This window comes from Nothobranchius furzeri, chromosome 10, assembly GCF_043380555.1.
Source record: "Nothobranchius furzeri strain GRZ-AD chromosome 10, NfurGRZ-RIMD1, whole genome shotgun sequence".
NCBI classification, from domain to species: domain Eukaryota; kingdom Metazoa; phylum Chordata; class Actinopteri; order Cyprinodontiformes; family Nothobranchiidae; genus Nothobranchius; species Nothobranchius furzeri.
The window spans coordinates 66,206,308-66,227,089 of record NC_091750.1 but is presented as its reverse complement, the minus strand read 5'-3'; the positions used below and the strand labels follow the sequence as shown (position 1 = coordinate 66,227,089).

At 44.3% G+C, this 20,782-nt stretch overlaps 1 protein-coding gene across 3 annotated transcripts in view; it reads right to left on the bottom strand.

Annotated features, from left to right (window-relative positions):
* Window positions 1–4,064: 4,064 nt before the first annotated feature.
* srrm3 (serine/arginine repetitive matrix 3) overlaps window positions 4,065–20,782 on the bottom strand; it is an 83,391-nt gene continuing 66,673 nt past the window's right edge. For 2 of the 3 annotated variants that reach the window (XM_070555915.1, XM_070555916.1), the window contains exons 4-14: window positions 20,644–20,736; window positions 20,135–20,215; window positions 19,922–19,990; window positions 18,490–18,525; window positions 18,296–18,346; window positions 16,656–16,763; window positions 16,167–16,323; window positions 8,191–8,486; window positions 7,768–8,016; window positions 7,485–7,610; window positions 4,065–4,442 (exon numbers count right to left, since the gene is read on the bottom strand). In XM_070555915.1, coding sequence (XP_070412016.1) covers window positions 4,199–4,442; window positions 7,485–7,610; window positions 7,768–8,016; window positions 8,191–8,486; window positions 16,167–16,323; window positions 16,656–16,763; window positions 18,296–18,346; window positions 18,490–18,525; window positions 19,922–19,990; window positions 20,135–20,215; window positions 20,644–20,736 — 1,510 coding nt within the window. In that variant the 3' untranslated portion in view covers window positions 4,065–4,198. The other variant, XM_070555917.1, reaches the window with a different exon arrangement.

Below are 20,782 nucleotides of genomic sequence, written 5' to 3'. Positions count from 1 at the left end.
TTCTCTAACGCGTCTCCTGATGCCGGTAACCTCAGATGACCTCGGGTTTATTAAAGCACAGATCCGGACTTTTCCCCCTTCTCAGCAACTGCCTGATTTTTTTAAATTAAAAGTGATAGTCTTACTCTTGTCTACGTGGCAATATATCAATGTTTTTGCTAAGCTCCACCCCACCCATACAACCAGAATTGAACGCCACTCAGCATTAGCCTATTGCGACGTCCGCTTACATACAGGCGTCAATCACAGCACGTGTGTGTGTGAGCATTTCAGGATGTACAGTTGTGGTCAGAAGTTTACATACACTTGTAAAAAATATAATATAATGGCTCTACTGAGTGTCCCGTTATTTCTAAAACTCTGATTTTTCTCTGATAGACTGATTGGAACAGATACTTCTTTGTCACAAAAAACATTCATGAAGTTTGGTTCTTTAATGTCTTTATTATGGGTTAACAGAGAAAAGTGATCACATTTGCTGGGTCACAAATATACATACAGCAACATGAACTAGCAATTTTAGTGACTTAGAAACGTGTCAGTGAACTGAGCTTCATAGCATGGCCTCTTAACTTCTTGTGATTATGAGTGACTACAGCTGGTGACTTCTCTTAGGTCAGGTAAATAGGGCTCATCGGATACAAACGCCCACAAACGCTACAATGGGAAAGTCAAAGGAGCTCAGCATGGATCTGAAAAAGCGAATTATTGACTTGAACAAGTCAGGAAAGTCACTTGGGGCCATTTCAAAGCAGCTGCAGGTCCCAAGAGCAACAGTGCAAACAATTGTTTGTAAGTATAAGGTGCATGGCACTGTTTCATCACTGCCAAGATCAGGAAGAAAACGCAAGCTATCACCTGCTGCTGAGAGAAAATTGGTCAGGAGGGTAAAGAGTGAACCAAGAATCACCAAAAAGCAGATCTGCCAAGAATTAGAAGCTGCTGGAACACAGGTGTCATTGTCCACAGTCAAACCTGTTTTGCATCTCCATGGACTGAGAGGCTGCCGTGCAAGAAGGAAGCCCTTGCTCCAAAAGCGGCACCTTAAGGCTCGACTGAAGTTTGCTGCTGATCACATGGACAAAGATAAGACCTTCTGGAGGAAAGTTCTGTGGTCAGACGAAACAAAAATCGAGCTTTTTGGCTACAATGCCCAGCAATATGTTTGGAGAAGAAAAGGTGAGGCCTTTAACCCCAAGAACACCATGCCTACAGTCAAGCATGGTGGTGGGAATATTATGCTGTGGGGCTGTTTTGCTGCCAATGGAACTGCTGCTTTACAGAGAGTAAATGGGATAATGAAGAAGGAGGATTACCTTCACATTCTTCAACATAACCTAAAATCATCAGCCCGAAGGTTGGGTCTTGGGCGCAGTTGGGTGTTCCAACAGGACAATGACCCCAAACACACATCAAAAGTGGTAAAGGAATGGCTAAATCAGGCTGGAATAAGGGTTTTAGAATGGCCTTCCCAAAGTCCTGACTTAAACCCCATTGAAAACATGTGGACAGTGCTGAAGAAACAAGTCCATGTCAGAAAGCCATCAAATTTAACTGAACTTCACCAATTCTGTCAAGAGGAGTGGTCAAAGATTCAACCAGAAGCTTGTGGATGGCTACCAAAAGCGCCTGATTGAAGTGAGAATGGCTAAGGGACATGTAACCAAATATTAGCACTGCTGTATGTATATTTGTGACCCAGCAAATGTGATCACTTTTCTCTGTTAACCCATAATAAAGACATTAAAGAACCGAACTTCATGAATGTTTTTTGTGACAAAGAAGTATCTGTTCCAATCACTCTACCAGAGAAAAATCAGAGTTTTAGAAATAACGGGACACTCAGTAGAGCCATTATATTATATTTTTTACAAGTGTATCTAAACTTCTGACCACAACTGTACCTGGACAGATGCAGTTGGCGACATTTCTTTTGGACACATACACCGCCTGGCCAAAAAATCATATTTGTATGGCGCCGTCTTAAGTTTCTACAACAGCAGTATTCTCTTGTTGAATCTGGGCTCGAACCTGCAACCTTTTGACTTCTGGACAACCCACTCTCCCTCCTAAGCTGTTGCTGCCCCTAAAATAAGTCACCACAAAACAAAAGGTCACACACACTAAAATTTTGTTGGACCTCCTGTAGAGCACACATCCGCTGTGGCGTTTTTTCAATAAACTTATGCAAAGTCACAAGATTCATTTCCATCCAGTGTTTTCCCAAGATCCTGCACTGATGTTGGTAGTCTGACCGCTGCACAAAGCCTTCTCCAGCACATCCCAAAGATTCTCAACGGGGTGAAGGTCTGGACTCTGTGGCCAATCCATGTGTGAAAATGATGTCTCATGCTGTCTGAACCACTCCTTCACTGTCTGAGCCCGATGAATCCTGGCACTGTCATCCTGGAGTGTGCCCGTTCCATCAGGGAAGATGGAATAACCTGGTCATTCTGTAGATTCAGGTAGTCAGCTGACCTCATTCTTGGAGCACATCCTGCTGCTGAACCTAGACCTGACCAACTTCAGCAACCCCAGATCATAGCACTGCCCCCACAGGCTTGTACAGTAGACACTAGGCATGATGGATGCATCACTTCATCTGCCCCTCTTCTTACTCTGATGCACCATCACTCTGGAACAGGGTCCACCTGGACTCATCAGACCAGGTTTTAGTAACGCGTTGGACAGTTCGTAACCCAGTTTTAGTCGTTTCTGCATCTCCTTAGATTTATTCTGCTTGATGCATGCCGATGATCTGACCCTTCTCCCACAGACTAACATCTTTTCCACGACCACCAGATGCGTCTTTCCACATGGATGTTGAAGCAGCTTCATGCACCAGTTGGGTTAAATAACTTAGAGGATCACCCACGCAGTAATTATCCAATAGGAGGCTCATGCCTATTTGCTTAGTTAAATCCAGTTGGCATTTTTTTTTGGCCAGGCAATGTATGTGTGTGTGAGAATAAAACACGAGGATAATAAATGTAATACAGTGTGTTTTAACTAGAGGTGGTTAACAAACGAGAGGCGTCGCTTCCAGCTGTCATCAAGCAACCAAGGGGAATGGATTAAAGGGGCAATGCATTTTTCAGCCACTAGATGGTGTCCATTCGAGGAAAACCCCAGATTTCTGCTTTAATAACAATAATAGTAATAATCATGATGACAAAAGCATGAAGAGATGAAAACTAGTCTCGATTTTAGCATCAAACTGGGACCTTGAAAGTCAATAAAAAACATGTCCGTCAACCACGTCTTCAAACATCTAATCTTAGGCAATAAATAAATAAATAAATAAATAAATAAATAAATACATAAATAAACAAATAAATAAAAACATATAAATAGCTGAGGTGGAAACAGGTATGCATGGAGGGGGATTTTTGCAGTTTTTCCTGTTGAGAAGGCTACGAAGAACTCACACACACTCATACACACATGCATGCATGCACGCACACACACACACGGAGAGAGGTGGTCATTCACTGAGGGGAGGGGGTAACAGTAAATAATACACAGCCCCCACCACCATTCCTCGTCTTTCCCTCCTTCTCGGAGCGCCGCCATGCCAACGAACCTGCTGGAGCCAAATGGAATTTACAGTGCATAGTTTACAAAGCCAGAACTCAACAGTTTACAGCTATTCACACAAATCTATACAGTAAAGTTTGAACCATAAAAAAGTTCTTTTTGTGGACCTCGCTCTTTGTTCTGACTCGTTGATCGCTGCTCTGTGATGGTCTTTGGAGTGATGAGTTCATGATGATGATGATGATGATGGAAATGTACATGAAGCTGCTTGCTTTCTTCCCTTCTGCTTGGCTTCACTTTTAGGATACATTTAAATATGGTTATATGTTTGCATTTAGTTGACATGTTTTTGGTTTTCTGGAGGAAGATGAGAGAGAAAGTGCTGACTTCCAGAGAGAGAGAGCGAGAGAGAGAAAGAGAGAGATTTGATCTTTGGGCTCGACCAATTGCTTCCTGCTTTGGGAACGCCGTTTTCCTGGAACACTTTTTCTACATGATGACCAATTCCATGGCGATGTGCTAAATGAAAAATACATTTCTGGTTTTTTCAAGCTCTGAGCTGGGAGCATGACTAGTCCAGAGTGGAAGAGTTTGGACCGGGACTCGTTGAGGACTTGGTGACAGAACAGCAGAGTGGTGTTGTTTAGCAGCTCTTCCCTCATCAGAATCCCGGGCTTTCGTAGCTGCTGTGGCTGTCGTAGCTGCGGGAGCGGCTGCGGCTCCAACTCCGGCTCTGACTGCGACTCCGGCTCCAGTTCCTGCTCCGGCTTCTGCTGTGGCTCCGGCTGTGGCTCCGGCTGTAGCTGCTATAGCTGCTGTAGCTGCGGCTGGACCTGGACGGGCTGCTGTCGTAGCTGGAGGACGAAGGGCTGGGGCGGTAGTACGGGATCGGCCTCTTCCGAGCGCTGGATGGGAAAGACAGAGGTGTGAGCAGCTGGGATGGGGAAGGTGATTCATGACGATGCTTTGATCTGGAACATCTGCAGATCGGTGTTAAGTCACAGAAACATCTTTACAACAGTATCTGTAAGAGAGCAGCTATGTGGGTTAAAACCAGCTCAGCAGGAAGGTGCTCGTTGTTAGTTGAAGTTTAAGCTCAGGCTGCTTGTTAATGGCTTCCTGTAAGGTAATTAGCTGTTAGCTCCCAGAAGAACCCATTCCTCTCAGCAGAGGAGCAAGTGAAGCAGGAGAAATGCTATCAAGGTATCTGTGCTGGAGATAATGTCTCCTTCAGGTTGTTCTGAATCTGATAATCCAGACAGCTTCTGCTGATGTCATCAGTACATGTGCAAAAGGTTCGGTCTTCCTCAGGTTAACAAGGCACATTAACTGACTTTATCTTTATTAGTCAAATCCAAAATGATTAAAAACGACGCAGGAGTTAAAGCGCACGGAGGAGTTTCAGTGCAGTTAACAGGCGTTATGGTGAGGAATGGTTGTCGTAGTACCAGCAGGGTATGTGTAAATAGGTAGATTACTGATGGTGTTGGTGTCAAATCCCAGTCATCGATGACCACCTTCCTGCTCTAAACACACCTGGTTTAGCAGGAAATGTACCTGTCGTCACCCATCGAGTCAAATTCCTGCAGGATGGTGGCCCTCGAGGACCAGGGTGGGACACCACGGCCATGAAGGACGTGCAGAACTAAACAATCTGAGCTGAGTTGGCAGTGATAGACTCAGCTGATGATGCGATGAGCATTCTCTCTATCCAACGTGTTTATCCACTAATGTTATTAGACCCTGTGCACACAGGAAGTGACATAATTTTTGACAAATAGTGATCCTCAATAGCATTTCCATCTCCCGTGTTACATTAGAGCGTGACCTCAGTGTGGCGTAGCTTCAGAGTTAGAGGTTACAGATGAGAGGAACACAGAGAGAGAGGACAGGGGACAAAAATACAGGACATCAGGTTTTACTCAGAGGAGCTCTGATGGTTCAGCTGAGCTTCAGGGGTCAGATCAGCTGAGTCCTGCTGCACGGCAACAGTTACCATGGTAATTAGCCTGCAGCATCCCGTCGTCTCAGCGTGAGGACCTTTAGGACTGGAGCAAAAGATGATAAGTGTACTTGTTTGTCTCATGTTTGTACTTTTGGAACTCTGTTCCTCTTCAAGAATATCTGATGAGGATTAACACACACACACACACACACACACACACACACACACACACACACACACACACACACACACACACACACACACACACACACACACACACACACACACACACACACACAAAGCTCCACACTGGTAAAAGCCTAAAGTATTCAGAGTTCTCAATAAATAATGTGACAGAACCGATTTTTACCACCAGGGGGCAGAACTGTACCATGTGGAGCTCATTCATCAATCTTTGAATCAGTGGTTCCCAACCTTTTTCCCAAGGGACCCCTTTTTTTACCAGTAAAATTTTTGACGACCCCCTCCCATTCTCTCTTCCAGTACAAACAGTATTAAGAAATGATAAAATTATTCAAGCACATTTTAATATGCTTTGATTCAATAGATAACAGTAATAGTAGGCTCCAGTACAGAACAAAGTCATTAACAAACCCAAACAGAACAAAATGTGCTTGACAGTTTGTATTACTTTTCTGAACACAATGTTTCTTGTAAATACTGATAAATCAATCATTCCTTTCAATAAATGTTTGAAACATAAAAAATACACTGAGCAAAATGTACTTAAATGTGTATATTACTGTTTATACTAGATTATTTACTGTAAAGGCTGTGATTAATCAACCAGTCCTATCTTTAATGAACTTTTTACACTTGAAAATAAAACAGTGAGCTGAGCAAAATTTAAAAGTGTGTTATTTTTTCTGTACTAATTATTTCCTGTCTTAATAACCCCCAAATTCCACTACCGCCGCTCCGCTCCGGCACGAACGCCGGAGCAAAATCGGTCCCGTTGTAGTCAATCAGAGCAATTCCACTACTGCGGCCGTGCTCCGGCAGTGTGGCGCAGTGCGCCGCCCTCTGTTCCGGCGTCCGGCAAAAATAGAATCGATCCTATTTTGCCGGACGCCGGAGCACCTCCGCAGTCAATGGACAAGAATCACAACTGCCCAACAGGAAAAGGAGCAAGCACAACTTCCGTTATTTCACAATGAATCAATAAACAAAAAGCGTTTTTTTGTTTCAAATGCACAGGTTTAACAACTTTTAACAACTATCAATGGCGGCTGAACTTTAAATGCACAAAAGTAAGCCATAAATACAGTTTCTACTGTCAAAGTAGTCACACTTTGTTGATCCAAACACTGCTGATGTCTCAACACAAATGATGGGCAGATTAAACAGTTCATTTCGATGCTTCTCCCACACAACGGGTGTTTGGATCTAACTTCCGCGTTTATTGCTCGGACTGTATCGCAAGATCTCGAAAATCCCGCTCTTGCTTGTTTGCGCTCCTCAGGTCTCCGCACCGGAGCGGAGCCGTTGTAGAGCGGGTACCAGTAAAAATTGAGTTCGGAAGCGAGCGGCTGCGGAAGGCGGGGGCGGAGCGGAACGGAGGTAGTGGAATTTGGGGGTTAAAATAAGTAAACTTTTCACTCATGAAAAAAATTGTGAGCAAAATGTAGGCTATAAACAAGTATTAAATGAAGTTTTAACCCCTTAAAGTGGAGAGGTCATGGCAACCCACTGAGAGGCTTTGGCGCCCCCTTGTGGGGTCGGGACCCCCAGGTTAGGAACCACTGTTTTAAATTATGGGACTGAAAAAGCTTCTGATCCACAAAAATTAACCTTTAAAAATGTAAAAGATCAATTTAGAAAAAAATTTATCAAATAAATGTGTTTTAAAAACATTAAGATAGTTTAGATTACACAAAAACAAAACTCAACAACAACAACATTAACAACAACAATAACAACAACATCAACAATAACAATAACAACAATAACAATAATAATAATAATAACGTCGCCTCCTCACCTGGTGATCCTCCGAGCCTCCATGAAGCTGGGAGAATCCCTTCTTCTCTTCCTGATAGGGGAGTAGCTGCGTGAGCGGCGGCGAGCTCGGCTGTCGGTGTCGGAGCGGTTTGCACTGTCTCTCTCCCTGGGTGATACACACACACACACACACACACACACACACACACACACACACACACACACACACACACACACACACACACACACACACACACACACACACACACACACGTCAGCCATGGCAGCGACAACATCATAACCCTCCCCCCGAGATGCCTCACCTGGAGACGTTCTGTCGGCTGTGGGGGGACTTGACCTTGCTGGGGCCCCGGTCCCTGGAGGCAGAGTGTGAGGATGAGTGTCCGCTGCTCCAGGAGCTGCTGCGCTGGCGGAGGTCGGCCTTGCTCCGAGGCTCCTCGCTCTTCCTGCCTGAGGTGTGCGCGTGGTGACCCGGAGACCCGGACTGGTTCCTGTGACGGGCCGGACCCCGACCAGAGCGGTGGTGACGCTTGGAGTGGCCACCTTTGGACCTGGGGTGCAGCGAGATTCAGGATTACTCCTACTTAATACATGTTTGAACTAAAAACTGGTCCTAAGAGCCCAGTTCCACCATGTTGGTCATAAGAATTATTCTGAAACTCACTTTTATTAGTATTATAGTACAGAAAGTCTAAGTTTAATTTGGAACATGTCAGTCAGCATACTTCTTCTGGTGCCGAGAGCTCCTCGCTCTATTGGTGTGGTTCTGCTGGGAGTGGGCTGAATCGCTGCTCTGAGCCGGAGAACGGGAGCTCCTCCGCTGGCCTCTCTGAGCTCCTCTCCTCCCTGATGTCTGAGTCAAGGAGCTCCCTACAGCGGAGAGCTTGCCGTCCACACTCCCCGCCTCTCCTGCGGTGCACACCAGTCCTGTTTGGTTCCTTCCGGGGATGCTGTGGAGCTTGTGGTCTCTCAGCAGAGTGGATTGGAGGCCGGCAGAGCTAACATTCAGCAGGTGCAGCCTCTGCAGAAAAAATGATGACCAAAAACAGAAAAAAAGAAGAAAAACAAAACAAAAAAGAAACGGGGGGAAAAAATGGAATCAGGGTGTTTCCAGGTTTAAGATCAAGAGCTATGGTTTATTTTCCAAACGTAAACATCTAAAAGAAAAAGATCTAAGTTTTCTCCATATGGCTTACAGATAGTCCTCTATGGTGCAGCGCATGCAATACTGGGCATGCAAAACCATAATGAGTTGAAGAAATCAAAATCGCAAAAACAAACAAAGAACTAGGAAGAGCAGGAAAAGAGGGAAAAAAAGGAATAAATAAAGTGAACCAAGTAAGTTTTAGAGCAAAGGCAGAAAGTACAGAGCTACAGATTTTGTAGAGTAGAAAAGAGGACTTTCAATTTTTTTAGTAATGGCTAAATAAATAGTAAATAAAATAAATGAAACAAAACAGGAAGAAAAGACAACTCGACAAAACATCACAGAAATGGAAGGAACAAAATAAAGATCACAATTATTGAATCAGTTGAATCAGAAAACAAACTGACTGCTACTGAATTCTCTCTTTGTGTTTTTTCCTGAGAACATTTGTTGAGATGTGAACAGCGACCCATTTTCTTTGTTTTTACTTTTTTTTTTAAAGGTTACTCTTGTGTAACTCCCTTCTGGTTAACATCCACTTACCAATAAAGTGGTATTCCCTCCTTTAGTAGGTAAGGTATGAAGAAAAGGGAAAAGTGGGGCAACATAAGTGCATCATTAGATTCACAAAATGCAAGAGAAAAAGACACAAAACCCTTCCCTGCCAGTGACTCATGAGACAATGCATGGAAATCAAGAGAAAAGAACTCAAAAGCAAAGAGGAAAAACCACAATGTGCAGGGAGTCCCTCACACAGAGAGGAAATCCTCCAGACCCAGTCACCTTCCTGAAGATCCCAAAGCAACAGGCTGGTGGGAGCTCGGAATATTCTCTAACCTCCATGAATCTGTGCTCAGAGTGCTGTCCGGGTGCTCGCTACATCTCCTTACACTCACAAGGGTCGGCGCGGTAAAAAAAAAAAAGACAAGATCCCTTAGAATGTCAGCCTAGATGCACCTCATTACCATGAAACTAGCAGTTTAGACACATATAACTGATTTAGAGGGATATAAACGTTCCTCAGTGTCACTAAATCCATTAAAAAGACCAAAATCTGCACGTCTGTGATGAGTCCTGGAGACTTTTGAGGGGTGCAGCTCATGCTGCTACAGTGTTTTCTTCCAGTTCTGCATCCTGACACATTCCCAAGTCTCACTGACGCATGGCAAGGCCTGGGAATGCGTGCCGAGGAAGCAAGAGAGCAATTTGAGATCATTATACTTAATTTGTATCAATCTAATTTGCATTAAAATTTAGATTTTTGATTTAGACAGACAAAGCAAAGCGGTGGCAGTATTTATGTGAAATAGTGAATTTTAACAGTGTGGAGCAGATCAAAGGGTAGCACGTTTATTTGTTTCCCTACATTTTGCCAGCGGGAAGGGTCCTACGTTTGAGAGGGATGAGCCGATACTAGCAACGCTCTCAGATACCCAGGAGGCAGCGGTGTAAACAAAGGGCTAAAGCTGATCAGCGTCTCGGCTAGACGTGGACGAGTGGTGAGAAACTTTTGAGCACAAAAAATTTGAATTTTGTTGCTGTCGATTTGTTTTTATCAACGTCCAAGTGCTCAGTGAGTGTTTTTTTTAGTTTTGTTTGTCTAGCATTAGCACAAAAGGAGATACAAGGTGAGTTTTGCACACTGACTGTATGTTTGACATGGATGAACACTCCGCGCGGTCACAGATGGGTTTCTGAAGAGCTGAACTGAAGACCAAAGGGCAGTTCCCACCAACACCATCATCACGTCTCTCGCCACTCCCAGAAAATCTAAATTCGGAGCTGAGACGGCAGATGATTGACACCCATCAAACTCTGAGCCAATGTTGCTAGCTAACCAATATTTTAACATTTTCCAGCCTCCCGCGCTCTGAATTTAATACTGATCAAATTAAAATATTAAACAAAGAAACTGCTGCTTAAAATTATTACTACTTCGCACCAGACTTAGAGCTCCGTGTTTCAGGACAAACACTTGTGAAAAGATCATTGTTAGCAATTACAATTGTTAGCTTTGATTAGCACACTAACAAAAGTCACCAAAGCAGCAGACTCTTGTTGTGTTTGACATAACTGCAGACAGAAAAACTTTTAAGATTTGGTCTTTTTAAAGGAAATCTGAGAATGGATCCAGAAATCAGCTAAAACCAAACCTGTAGTGACTTTTAAAATGTGGGATTTAGGAACTTGTTCAATAATGCTGCTCAATCCTGGGCAGGTCACAGAGCAGGAGGGTAAATCCCCCAAAGTAGATAGCTAGCCGTGTTGCATGCATTATCGAGTTTGTGTGAACAGCTCTGTAAACTACAGATAGAAAAAAGCACCAACTGCTCGTTGCAGGAACGAGGAGCAGTTCTTCACAAGAGCTAGAGTCACTGCTGGCGAAGGCTGATAAAAAAAACAGTCGAGGAAATCAATAATGTGAAGAAAAATCATGAGACGAATGCTCTAATTCACCAACAAACAGAAATGCTGGACAAACAGGAATGCATTCTACTAAAACAGAAAGAAAACAAGGATGATGAACCTGGAGGATAAGAGTGGGACAGTGGACTTCTGAATGAAGCTAAAGAGTCAAGAGAAAAACCAGAGCTCTGTGCGGTCCAGTCGTTAGAGTCAAATCATAAACGGATGGAGTTAAATTAACTTTGGGCTAAAGACCATTGGTAAACAACAGAAAGAGAGAAAGAGAGAAACATTGACGTCACTCAGGCTAGGGTGCTTGTCACATTCTCATCTGCATAAAGATCACGTGCGTAGGCAAAGCGTTACCTACCTTCCATTTCAACCAGTGACACGTATGCAAGATCAACAAAAAAAGGAAAGAAAGAAAATAAGGGGGAAAAAGGAGAAAGGAATGTTCTCCGCAGCGAAATGGGAAAAAGACAATGACCTCTTTTAGTATCAACGCTACATTTTTAGTCCAGAGACTGAGGGGGAGTAAACAAAAAGAGAGGGAAGAGGGGGGAGAAATAAAATCCAGACGGAGTCCAAACTAAAATCAGAAACAAAGAATGAATCTAGAAACTACATGATTTGCTTTAGTCTTTTTCGCTTGTACAAATGCAGCCATATTTGTATCAAAACAGGGGGGGTAGAGGGAGACGGACAAAGTCAATTGCTATGTTAGTGGAGCGAGGGAGGAAGAGGAGGAGGGAGGCATGCAGAGCTGGCTGATGTGAAAGATATCGTGGGAAGAAAATTGCCAGGAGAGTGAGACATGAGTCACACAGGACACAGATGAACAGGTAGCAGAAGAGGAGGATGGCAGAAAGGGTGAGAGGAGGAGAAGGAGGAGGAGGGGGTGGAGGGGAGCAGTCACTGCTAAGATGGACAGATTAAAGAGTCAGCACATTGGAAAGGGACCCCAGTCATGTTTAGGTCTGGATCTTCTCCAGCAGCAGAACCAGAACCTCCCACTCGGTCCAGTAAAAACACAACTACAGCGGGGGGGGGGGGGGGGGGGGGGGGGTCCCTCTTATGGGCCATTCCCATCTGTACCGGGTCGGCCCGGGCCGGGTAGCCCCATTCGGCCCCAGCCTGGCCCGGTTGATTCCACACATCCTTGCCTTAAGCCCATGTGGGCTGATTCTACCCACCAATCAGAGGCTTGCTCTAATGGAAGGTGTGAATTTGCTGTCTGCAGAGCAGTGGGTGTGTTGGCCCTGGTCGGCCTGAAGCAGACCCCCTCGAGAAGAGGGCTAAGAATGAGACTTGGTTGGCCCGGAAAAATACCAGGCCACCCAGATATGTAAACAACCTACGCTACCCGGCCCAGGCCGACCCGGTACAGATGGGAATGGCCCATAAGTGTGTGAGGTGCCCCAGTTACTGTCCTGACTTCATGTCCTTTCATTAGCAATGAGCCAGAAGACAACTGTCCCTGTTTTGGACATCCACCATGGGGAAGCATCTCCCACAGACGAGCTTAGACGAGTCTGTGTTCGGTACTCTAGGCCCAATTCCACTATCGGACCTCCGTGACATGTGTGTGCCTCCCTCTCAGGACCAGAACAGGAGCGTGTACTCTGAAAGGCTGGAGTCGCTGGGTGGGGCTTGCGGTTAACTCATGACTCAGCAGGAAATGACATCAGTAGACATCCTGAAACAACTGGCATTTGTACAATTGGAAGAGTTGCTGGTGAAGCGAAATAGGAAAAAAGCAACGCTCACACAGTTTTAAAAGTCGCAGTTTGTAATCTCACAACGCCAAAGAATGCAGCGGAAAGCCGCCCCCAACTTTGTAACTCACGGCGCTTTGTAGTCTCACATAGTACCGTAAAATGGCTCACAGTTCTCCCGCACTTCCGAATCAATTAAATCCCGGCGTACTTCCACAGAGTAAAACTTTAACTAAATAAAACTTCAATTTGTAATAATATCCGTGGATGCCTGTTGGTGCAAATCGTGACATCACTCACTGCCACAACAGCCAGGACATGCTGACGTCTTTCCCTTCCCAGAACGTTCCTAGTGGAAACACGGTGTTGTTACTCATCGTGCAAGCACGATCTCCCAAAAACAGATTTATCCGTACCAACGTCTGATGATTATTCAATCTCAGGAGCAGAAATTAACTCACAGGTGCCCTCTTGTGGCTTTGCTTTGATTACATTCCAAACCACTGTCCCTCTAATGGATGGTTCTGGAACACGTTTTAAGCCCCGCCCCCTCCATGTAAACGAATTTGACTATTTTTGTCTAAAAAGAAAAACGAAAAATTTAAGTTACTGATTACTATTGAGTCACTTCCTTCTTTCCTTGCAGGTTCTAAAATACAACAATCATCAGACATCATGGCTTCACTTCTTAATTCTACAGGAAGATGGAGACTCTTAGTTTATTTTTTTATATATATCTACAGTTTGTCCAAACTTTAAAACACATCACTTGCTGCGTTGTAAATACTCAGGGGCCAACAAATTAGACTTTATGAAATAAGATTTTTTTTTGCCTGCATTGTTTTCATAAGAAAGTTTCTATTTGCTTCAACAAACTGTGCTGGATGGTCAAAATTATACTACTCAGTTACGGGCCTCACAAAACCACACAGAGCACCACAAATGGCCCGCATGCCACCTTTTTCCACACTCCTGGGCTACAGTCATAACTGCTGAGTCCTGGTTTAATCGTTAAAAAGAGCATTTATGTAATTTACGTAAAAGGATAATGACATTGTTTTGCTAATGTGGATTTTTTCCTAAAACATCGGAATTATCCGTTTTTCTTCAGTAGGAACAAAGAGAAGAGACAAAAGGGCTCTGATGATAATAACAGCTGTTTCTCTGAGCTTTTCTGGGATGTTTCTACACGGCGGGTCAGGAAACTCCACGCTAAGCTACAGAACAGCCACCAGAACCAGAGCCGCTTCTCACAACTTTCCAACGTCACACGATCGGCACACCTCATCGTCCTGCACTCAGCCTCAGCCGGAAGGCCAAAACTAGACTAGATGCTGCTCATCTCATGGCTTTCGTGCTAGCTTAAAGGCTTGAGGCAGAAAACTATCCTCAGGAACAGAGCGGACGGCGCCACCTGGGGGCAGCATGCACACTGAAGTAAAAAATAAGCAGAAAGAAGGAGCATCTGTTTAACCCCTTGTGTAGCTGCTGGAAGTCTGCGAGAGGAGAGGATCTATCACTGAGCAGAGCATGTGTTGAATTTAAATCAATAAATAGAACTGACAAGAAAAAAATTATAAAAACAAAGCAATTAGACATACCCAGTTAGCCTACTTGGTCCAGTTCCAAGACATTTGAATGCTTTTCATACAAACAAGACAAATATTTGGGCATTTATTTATTTATTTATAGAAAATACCAGGTGAACTGATAAGAAAATGAAGTGACGAATGCAGAAAAAGCAGAGAGAATAAACAGGGATCAGAGAGGCACATGCAAGCTTGGAGTTTAGAGGCGTGTTCACCAAAGTCATCACTGTTAGATTTTCCCTACGGGATCGTCGTCTGCGTCGCTCTACAGCGAGTCTGTTTAGAGATCCTCGCAGGAATCAGAAACAAACAAGCAGCAGCTGAAGCGTTAGGGGCTTGTGCATGCGAGAAACAGAATATGGAGCTCTAAAAAGTTTCTTGTTATCAGTTTCAGTATTTGCTGAGTCATACTTGAATAAAACAGTTCAAAGAGCAAACAGAACTCGTTACCATCATGTAAAAAATCTATTTCTAAAGCTCAGCTGCACAAAATCAAAATGAGTATCTGCAACACTCATTTTAACGGGCTGGTTAAATCAATAACATCTCATTTAAAACCTTTCTTAAACCAGAAATAAAGTAAAATGAAAGGGTTAAATACACTGATTATTCAGGCATGTGATTCTTTTAATAAAGCACAAAAAGGAAGTTATTCTTGGATTTGTTTCTTGCACAAAGAAATAAATAAATCGATTTTAATCAACAGATCAGAGTGTAAATTAGCCAGAAGGTGGCAGTATGAGCGCTCGCCCCTCAGGTCAAGGATTTGATCCCCTGATGTTGTTCCATAAACATACACAACTGTGAGAAGACTGTTTCATGATGCAGATTTTCACAAAAAGTTAATGAATTAGTAAATACAGCCCTATGTTTACATCACTGTTTTTATTTATTTGTTTGTTTGTTTACCTTATGTGAAGTATTCATTTGGGAGTCGCTCTGTTAGTGAGTCCTATGAAAAAGCTAGCATAGTAGGGAGTGTTTTTTTTAATCAGAAACTTTATTTTAAAGTTTGGGGATTCTAATGTCTTTACATCTAAAAGAGCAGGAGGATACAAGAGCCCTTTTTACCAAACACACCCCAGACACGCCGAGCCGGCAAGTCAGCGCAATTTTACCACAAAGGTGTGTCTTATCAACGCGTCATGCCGGCATGGCGACGCGCAAATTTTGCAGCATTTGTTCCGGACTTGTGAGAACTGGTCCATCTAAATGAGGGCGGACAAAAAGGAAGAAAAAATGTATTTTTAAATTGGAAAAGTTCTTTCTTTCTTCAGATTTTTTATTAATTTATTGAATCATCTTCATCAGGAACTCTGTTAAAGCAAGTATGCCACAGCAAATATTCAGACAAGCCAGATCTGTCCCTCTCTTACATTCCTCCACATTCCTTAAAGCCAGAAGCTTTGAACTTCCCGACCCACACACAGTCTATTCACCTGATCTGAGGCGAGCTGTGAGTGAATGACTCAGCGGATGCGTCCTTTAAAATCAACAACAAACTAGGAAGCTACCTTCTCTCGTCTCCCTCTGAGAAAGCAACCAAACAAACTAACAGAAAAGAAAGAAAAGCAACAAGATGGTGGAGAAGTCAAAGAAACAGCGGCGAGTTTGACACAGGTTGTCTTCAACGAGTCAAAATCACGAGTTTCTAATCAGAGTTCGCTCACAGCCCGCAATAAACGGAGGAAAGAGCTGACACTTGGTGTCTAGAAGATGAGAGTTCATGTAAACCAACACAAGAGAAGAAGTTAGAAGATTTGCAGACTGTGGTAGATCCCACTGAACAGAGGGGGTGGGGTGGGGGGCCAGGGAGGGGGAGTGAAATAGAGGAGATGACATACATCATTCCCTTTGTCGCCCTCGCTGTGTACAAGTCTGCCGGGGTTGCCGTTCCGGCTCCGTTGGGTGTGGTCCCCGTTGTGCCATGCCGCGGGATTGCTGGGAGCTGGAGACGTCCTGGACACCTTCTGTCCTTCTGCCTTGTGCTTGGATTTTAGTCTGGAAGGACACACAGATTTGCAAAGTGAGATCAAACTGGAAAAAGGGTCCAGCAGGAGAACAAGGCGTTCAGTGCAGCATGAGAGGAGGAAGACGGTGACTGACAAAGTGCAAAGTGAGATATCGCAGCCATTTAAGAGGCATTATTACAAGACATGCAGAGGAGCCCCATTTGTGTCCTAATCTGTCCCTCGAGGGCCAGGAGTAAATGAGAGAGAGAGAGAGACTGACAGTCACCAAGGCAATGGCTCCATCATTAGAGCAATTTAAGAGTGTGACAAACCAAAGCGTGTGTGTTTGTGTGTGTGTGTGTCTCTGTGTGTGTAGTCTACCTGGTGGGAGATTTGGAGGTGCTCCGAGTGGAGGACAAGGAGGCGCTTCGGGAACTGCAGCAGCTGCCTTGATGGTGTGAACTCTTGCTGGGGATCTCACCGGGGGACCTGAAGGACAACACACACACACACACACACGCACACACACACACACACACACACACACACACACACACACACACACACACACACACACACACACACACACACACACACACACACACACACACACACACAGCACAGTGAGCTCAGTTGTCCATCCGGTAGAATGTAAGACCAGCCAAGCCCAGCTAAACACTTCCAGGATGACTTAGAACCGACCCGGTTTGGAAACCAGAGGCCTCATTTATCAAGCTTGCTTACACACAAAACAGGGTCAGAAAACTGCGTAAGCAACTTTCCACGCAAACTTTGGGACTTATGAAAGAAAACGTAGTGGAAAAATGTGTGCAACTGTAAGTTGACTAAGGACCTGGCTTACGTACATGTTGGACACGGAGAGCACCTGCAGTGCTGCTGCTGAGAAGGATAAAATTACGAAATCCTGCAGCATCATCACTTGTACTGCTTCATTTTCACACAGAACAAGACCCCCCCCCCCCCCACACACACACACAGGCGCGCATACACACATGCGCACACACTCACACACACACAGCCTGAAGCGCAGAATATGGAATGCAGAAAATCAGCAGGGGGACAGATTGAGACAGAACATCATGCGTCTGTGACAGTGTGTGTCCTGTCACTGTGACGATTGAACATGCGCCCTGGTTACTTGTACAGGGGAGATCTCCGTTTGGCTGACTGGTTAGCATGCATGACTTTCACCCGGGAGTCTGGGAATCGAATCCTGATCGGGTCACTTTTTTTAAATATCCGCCACAGATCTCTCTGAAGAATTCACAACATTGACGGCTTCAGCAACGCTGTGCCACTCTGTGGATTTTCTCTTATTTGTTTTGCAAAAGCACTTCCTTTCATTTCTCCACCTCACCCACAGGTACCTCAATTTCTGCTTCTGTGAAATTGCACTTCCTTGATCTGCCTTGATCTACGGTCGCCATCGACAGTGGCGGAGCGCTGCAACGAGCCGGCTTATGTATATGCATGAGGTCCACAAGGCACTTTGCATTGACTATTTATGGCAGTAAGTGGGCGTGGTGAGGGCGGGATGTGACTAAAATGCAGCTGAGAAACATTCTCGTTAGTCTCCGATTTATGAAGCGGAGATTGCGTGCAGCTGTGCGTACTCCATGTTTGATAGATCACAAACCTGCTTGGCTAAGTACTTTTTTTTTGCTGAGCTTACGTACGGTTTTAGTAAGGATTCTACGCAATGTTTGATGAATGAGACCCCTGGACTTTTTCTATTCTTTGAGCCTTTGGCAGCCGACTCTGAAACACTAAAATACATGTATGAGAAACTCAGAGTGACTCCAGTTGTTCCAGCTGATGAGGATGGTTTGTTTAAATGGGCTCAGAAAATAAACGGTGCATTTACATAATGTATGCTAACGCTACACAGACACGACAAACTAAGGATGTAAATCTAATAAAAAACGGGATTTTCTTCTTCTCCTCTGTTCATTAAATAATAATACTGAGTGACATCATTTATAATAAAACATGCATCTCACCTCTGTTTCTGTCTGCTCTTGTCTTTGTGTTTGTTCTTTGGGCTTCCTGATCTGAAACAGAAGTCACATAATGAAGCTGTGTGGAGGAAACGCACCGGGAAGTCCATGTGATGAAGTGGGAATGTCTCTGGAATACGGGCGACAAACAGGACACTCACTTTGGAACACTTGGGTGGTTTTTAAGGGATACGCACCTGTAGCTTCTCTTTTTCCTGGAGTTTGAGCCGGACCTGCAAAGATGGATTCATTAGAACAATGTAGAAGAATTCCAGCAGCTTGCTCTCCAGTTTCCAACAATCCATAAAATGATGTGACATTCCTGTAATTAATCAGACTTAATGTTTAAACTGTAAAGTAAAATGTTTAACGCTCAAGAGAAATGTTGAAGCTGCTCTTTGAGACTTATTAGGGTCACCATGGCACCATGTCTCTCACTCCTAGTACCATCTAATAGTCCCAGATTCCCTATGGTTCTGGGATTACCGAGGCTCCTTATTGGGAAAAAATTCTAGGAAAGATCCAAGAATGAAGCTCAAAATAAAACCACTGCCACTTTTTTCTTTGTGAAAAAGCCATTCAGATGTCAGTTCCTATGAAACGAGTAGGCTGGTGATCTCATGTCACCCTCATATCAGTTTTACCCCTAGCTGCAGTAACCATGGTGATTAGACAGGCTGGTGAGATCGTCCTGAACGTCCCGCCTGCTGCTGTGAACACCTACAGCGTGTGATGGTGGTGGTGGTGTGTGTGTGTGTGTGTGTGTGTGGGGTGGGTGGGTGGGGGGGGCAGGAAGTGAGTCGAGTTGCTGAAAGAGGAGTAATAAAGCTGTCAGAGTAACAGATGTGGCTGATGTGTGTCCTCACAGGAGGAGAACCAGCCAGGGACTCCTTTAGATGTTTGTTCCGAGGAGAACTTTCCCCTCCGCTCACACGAACACACACACACACACACACACACACACACACACACACACACACACACACACACACACACACATCCATTATTCATGTACCAACAGCATCTGCAATGCAGAGGATCCCTGCTGTGAGGATGAGGGTGGGGGGTGGGCATGGATGGACGAGAGGTGGGGAACCAGAGTGGAGCAGCTCAGCATTATTTAGTGAGAGGGTCATTTTTCTTGTCCCCCCCCCCCCCCATCCACCATAGAAGCTGGGTTATTAGAGCAGCTCATTTAGCTCCGCCCACCCCTGGAGTCAGGAGGTAGCGTATTGCTGTTATGGCATCCTACGGCTTCACACAGTTTCCTCATGTCTCCTAATGTCTCTCTTCCGTCTCTCTTACTTTTCTTTGTACTTATTTCCCAATTTTCTCATTTTTCTGTCGTCTTTCACCGTCTCATGATAATTCAGATTTTTTTATTTCCAGAAATTTCTGTTTTCTTGAAATGTTCTCTCGCTAGACCTTTCTCTTTCAGTCCTCGTCTCCTTCTTCTCCATGATGCTTCTTTCTTTCTTTTAGATTTGACGATTCCTTCTTTATTAATTTTTGTCTTCTAACTTCTATTTCTGCTATTTTTCTTCCTGTATGTTCTGTTTTCTCCTCCTTTCCAACAGGACTGTCCATCCTTCCTCACTGATGACCGACGACGAGTCGGCACAAACTCACCTGCCTCGTTTATGCTTCTTGCCACCCTTTTTCTTTTTGTCTCCGCACGTGGGCGAGGAGCTGACAAACCTGTTGATGAAGAGGAGGACAGGGAGGTGGCATGATGTTGGAGCTGCTGAGTTCTTCACAGAGTTTCACCCCCTGATGACCTTGTCCAAATAAAACCGGACGCTTCCCACCTCACCTGTTGCTTTCACAGCTGAATAAACTCACCGAGTCCTTCGACGGCCTGACTTCTTCTTCTTCCTTTTCTTTGGACGAGGGGACAGAGAGCTGCTGGATTTTCTTTTCATTCTGAATTTGTTGCAGAAAGAGAAGATATGCAGAAATAATTTACAAGTGTTTGTTATTCTAATCATTTTCTGGCTCTGATTATTGTTATTTGGTGTTGTTTTGATGCCATTTACAAGACAAGTGTATATTTTCCCATTTCCTCAACCCATTTGACCAAAATGCAATATTAATGCGACACGTCTCAGCAGGAGCAGGGAGGCAATCAAAGGAAATTGTGTCAGCAACAAGCTGCATGTGGAAATCTGACTCTATATGGACGATGATAATGGCTACCTTTATTAATTAAGGACATCATCTGCAATTTGATGCAATATAGTAATATTTTGCATGTTGTGTTTGTACTTAGAGTGTGTATACTGAGTGACTCGTAGCTGCTAGCACATCAAAAAACCCTCAGGTTAAGTTAATTATCTGTTTCAGCATCCCACCTGTCACTGTGGTAGTCATCGTCTCCTTCTTCGTAGCCGTCTGCTCCAGCCTCCACTTCACACTCGTAGGGCTGATAGTGGATGTGGTTCGCCCTGAAATCACAACAGGTGTGGGGGTCGTGAGATGACGCACCCTTCC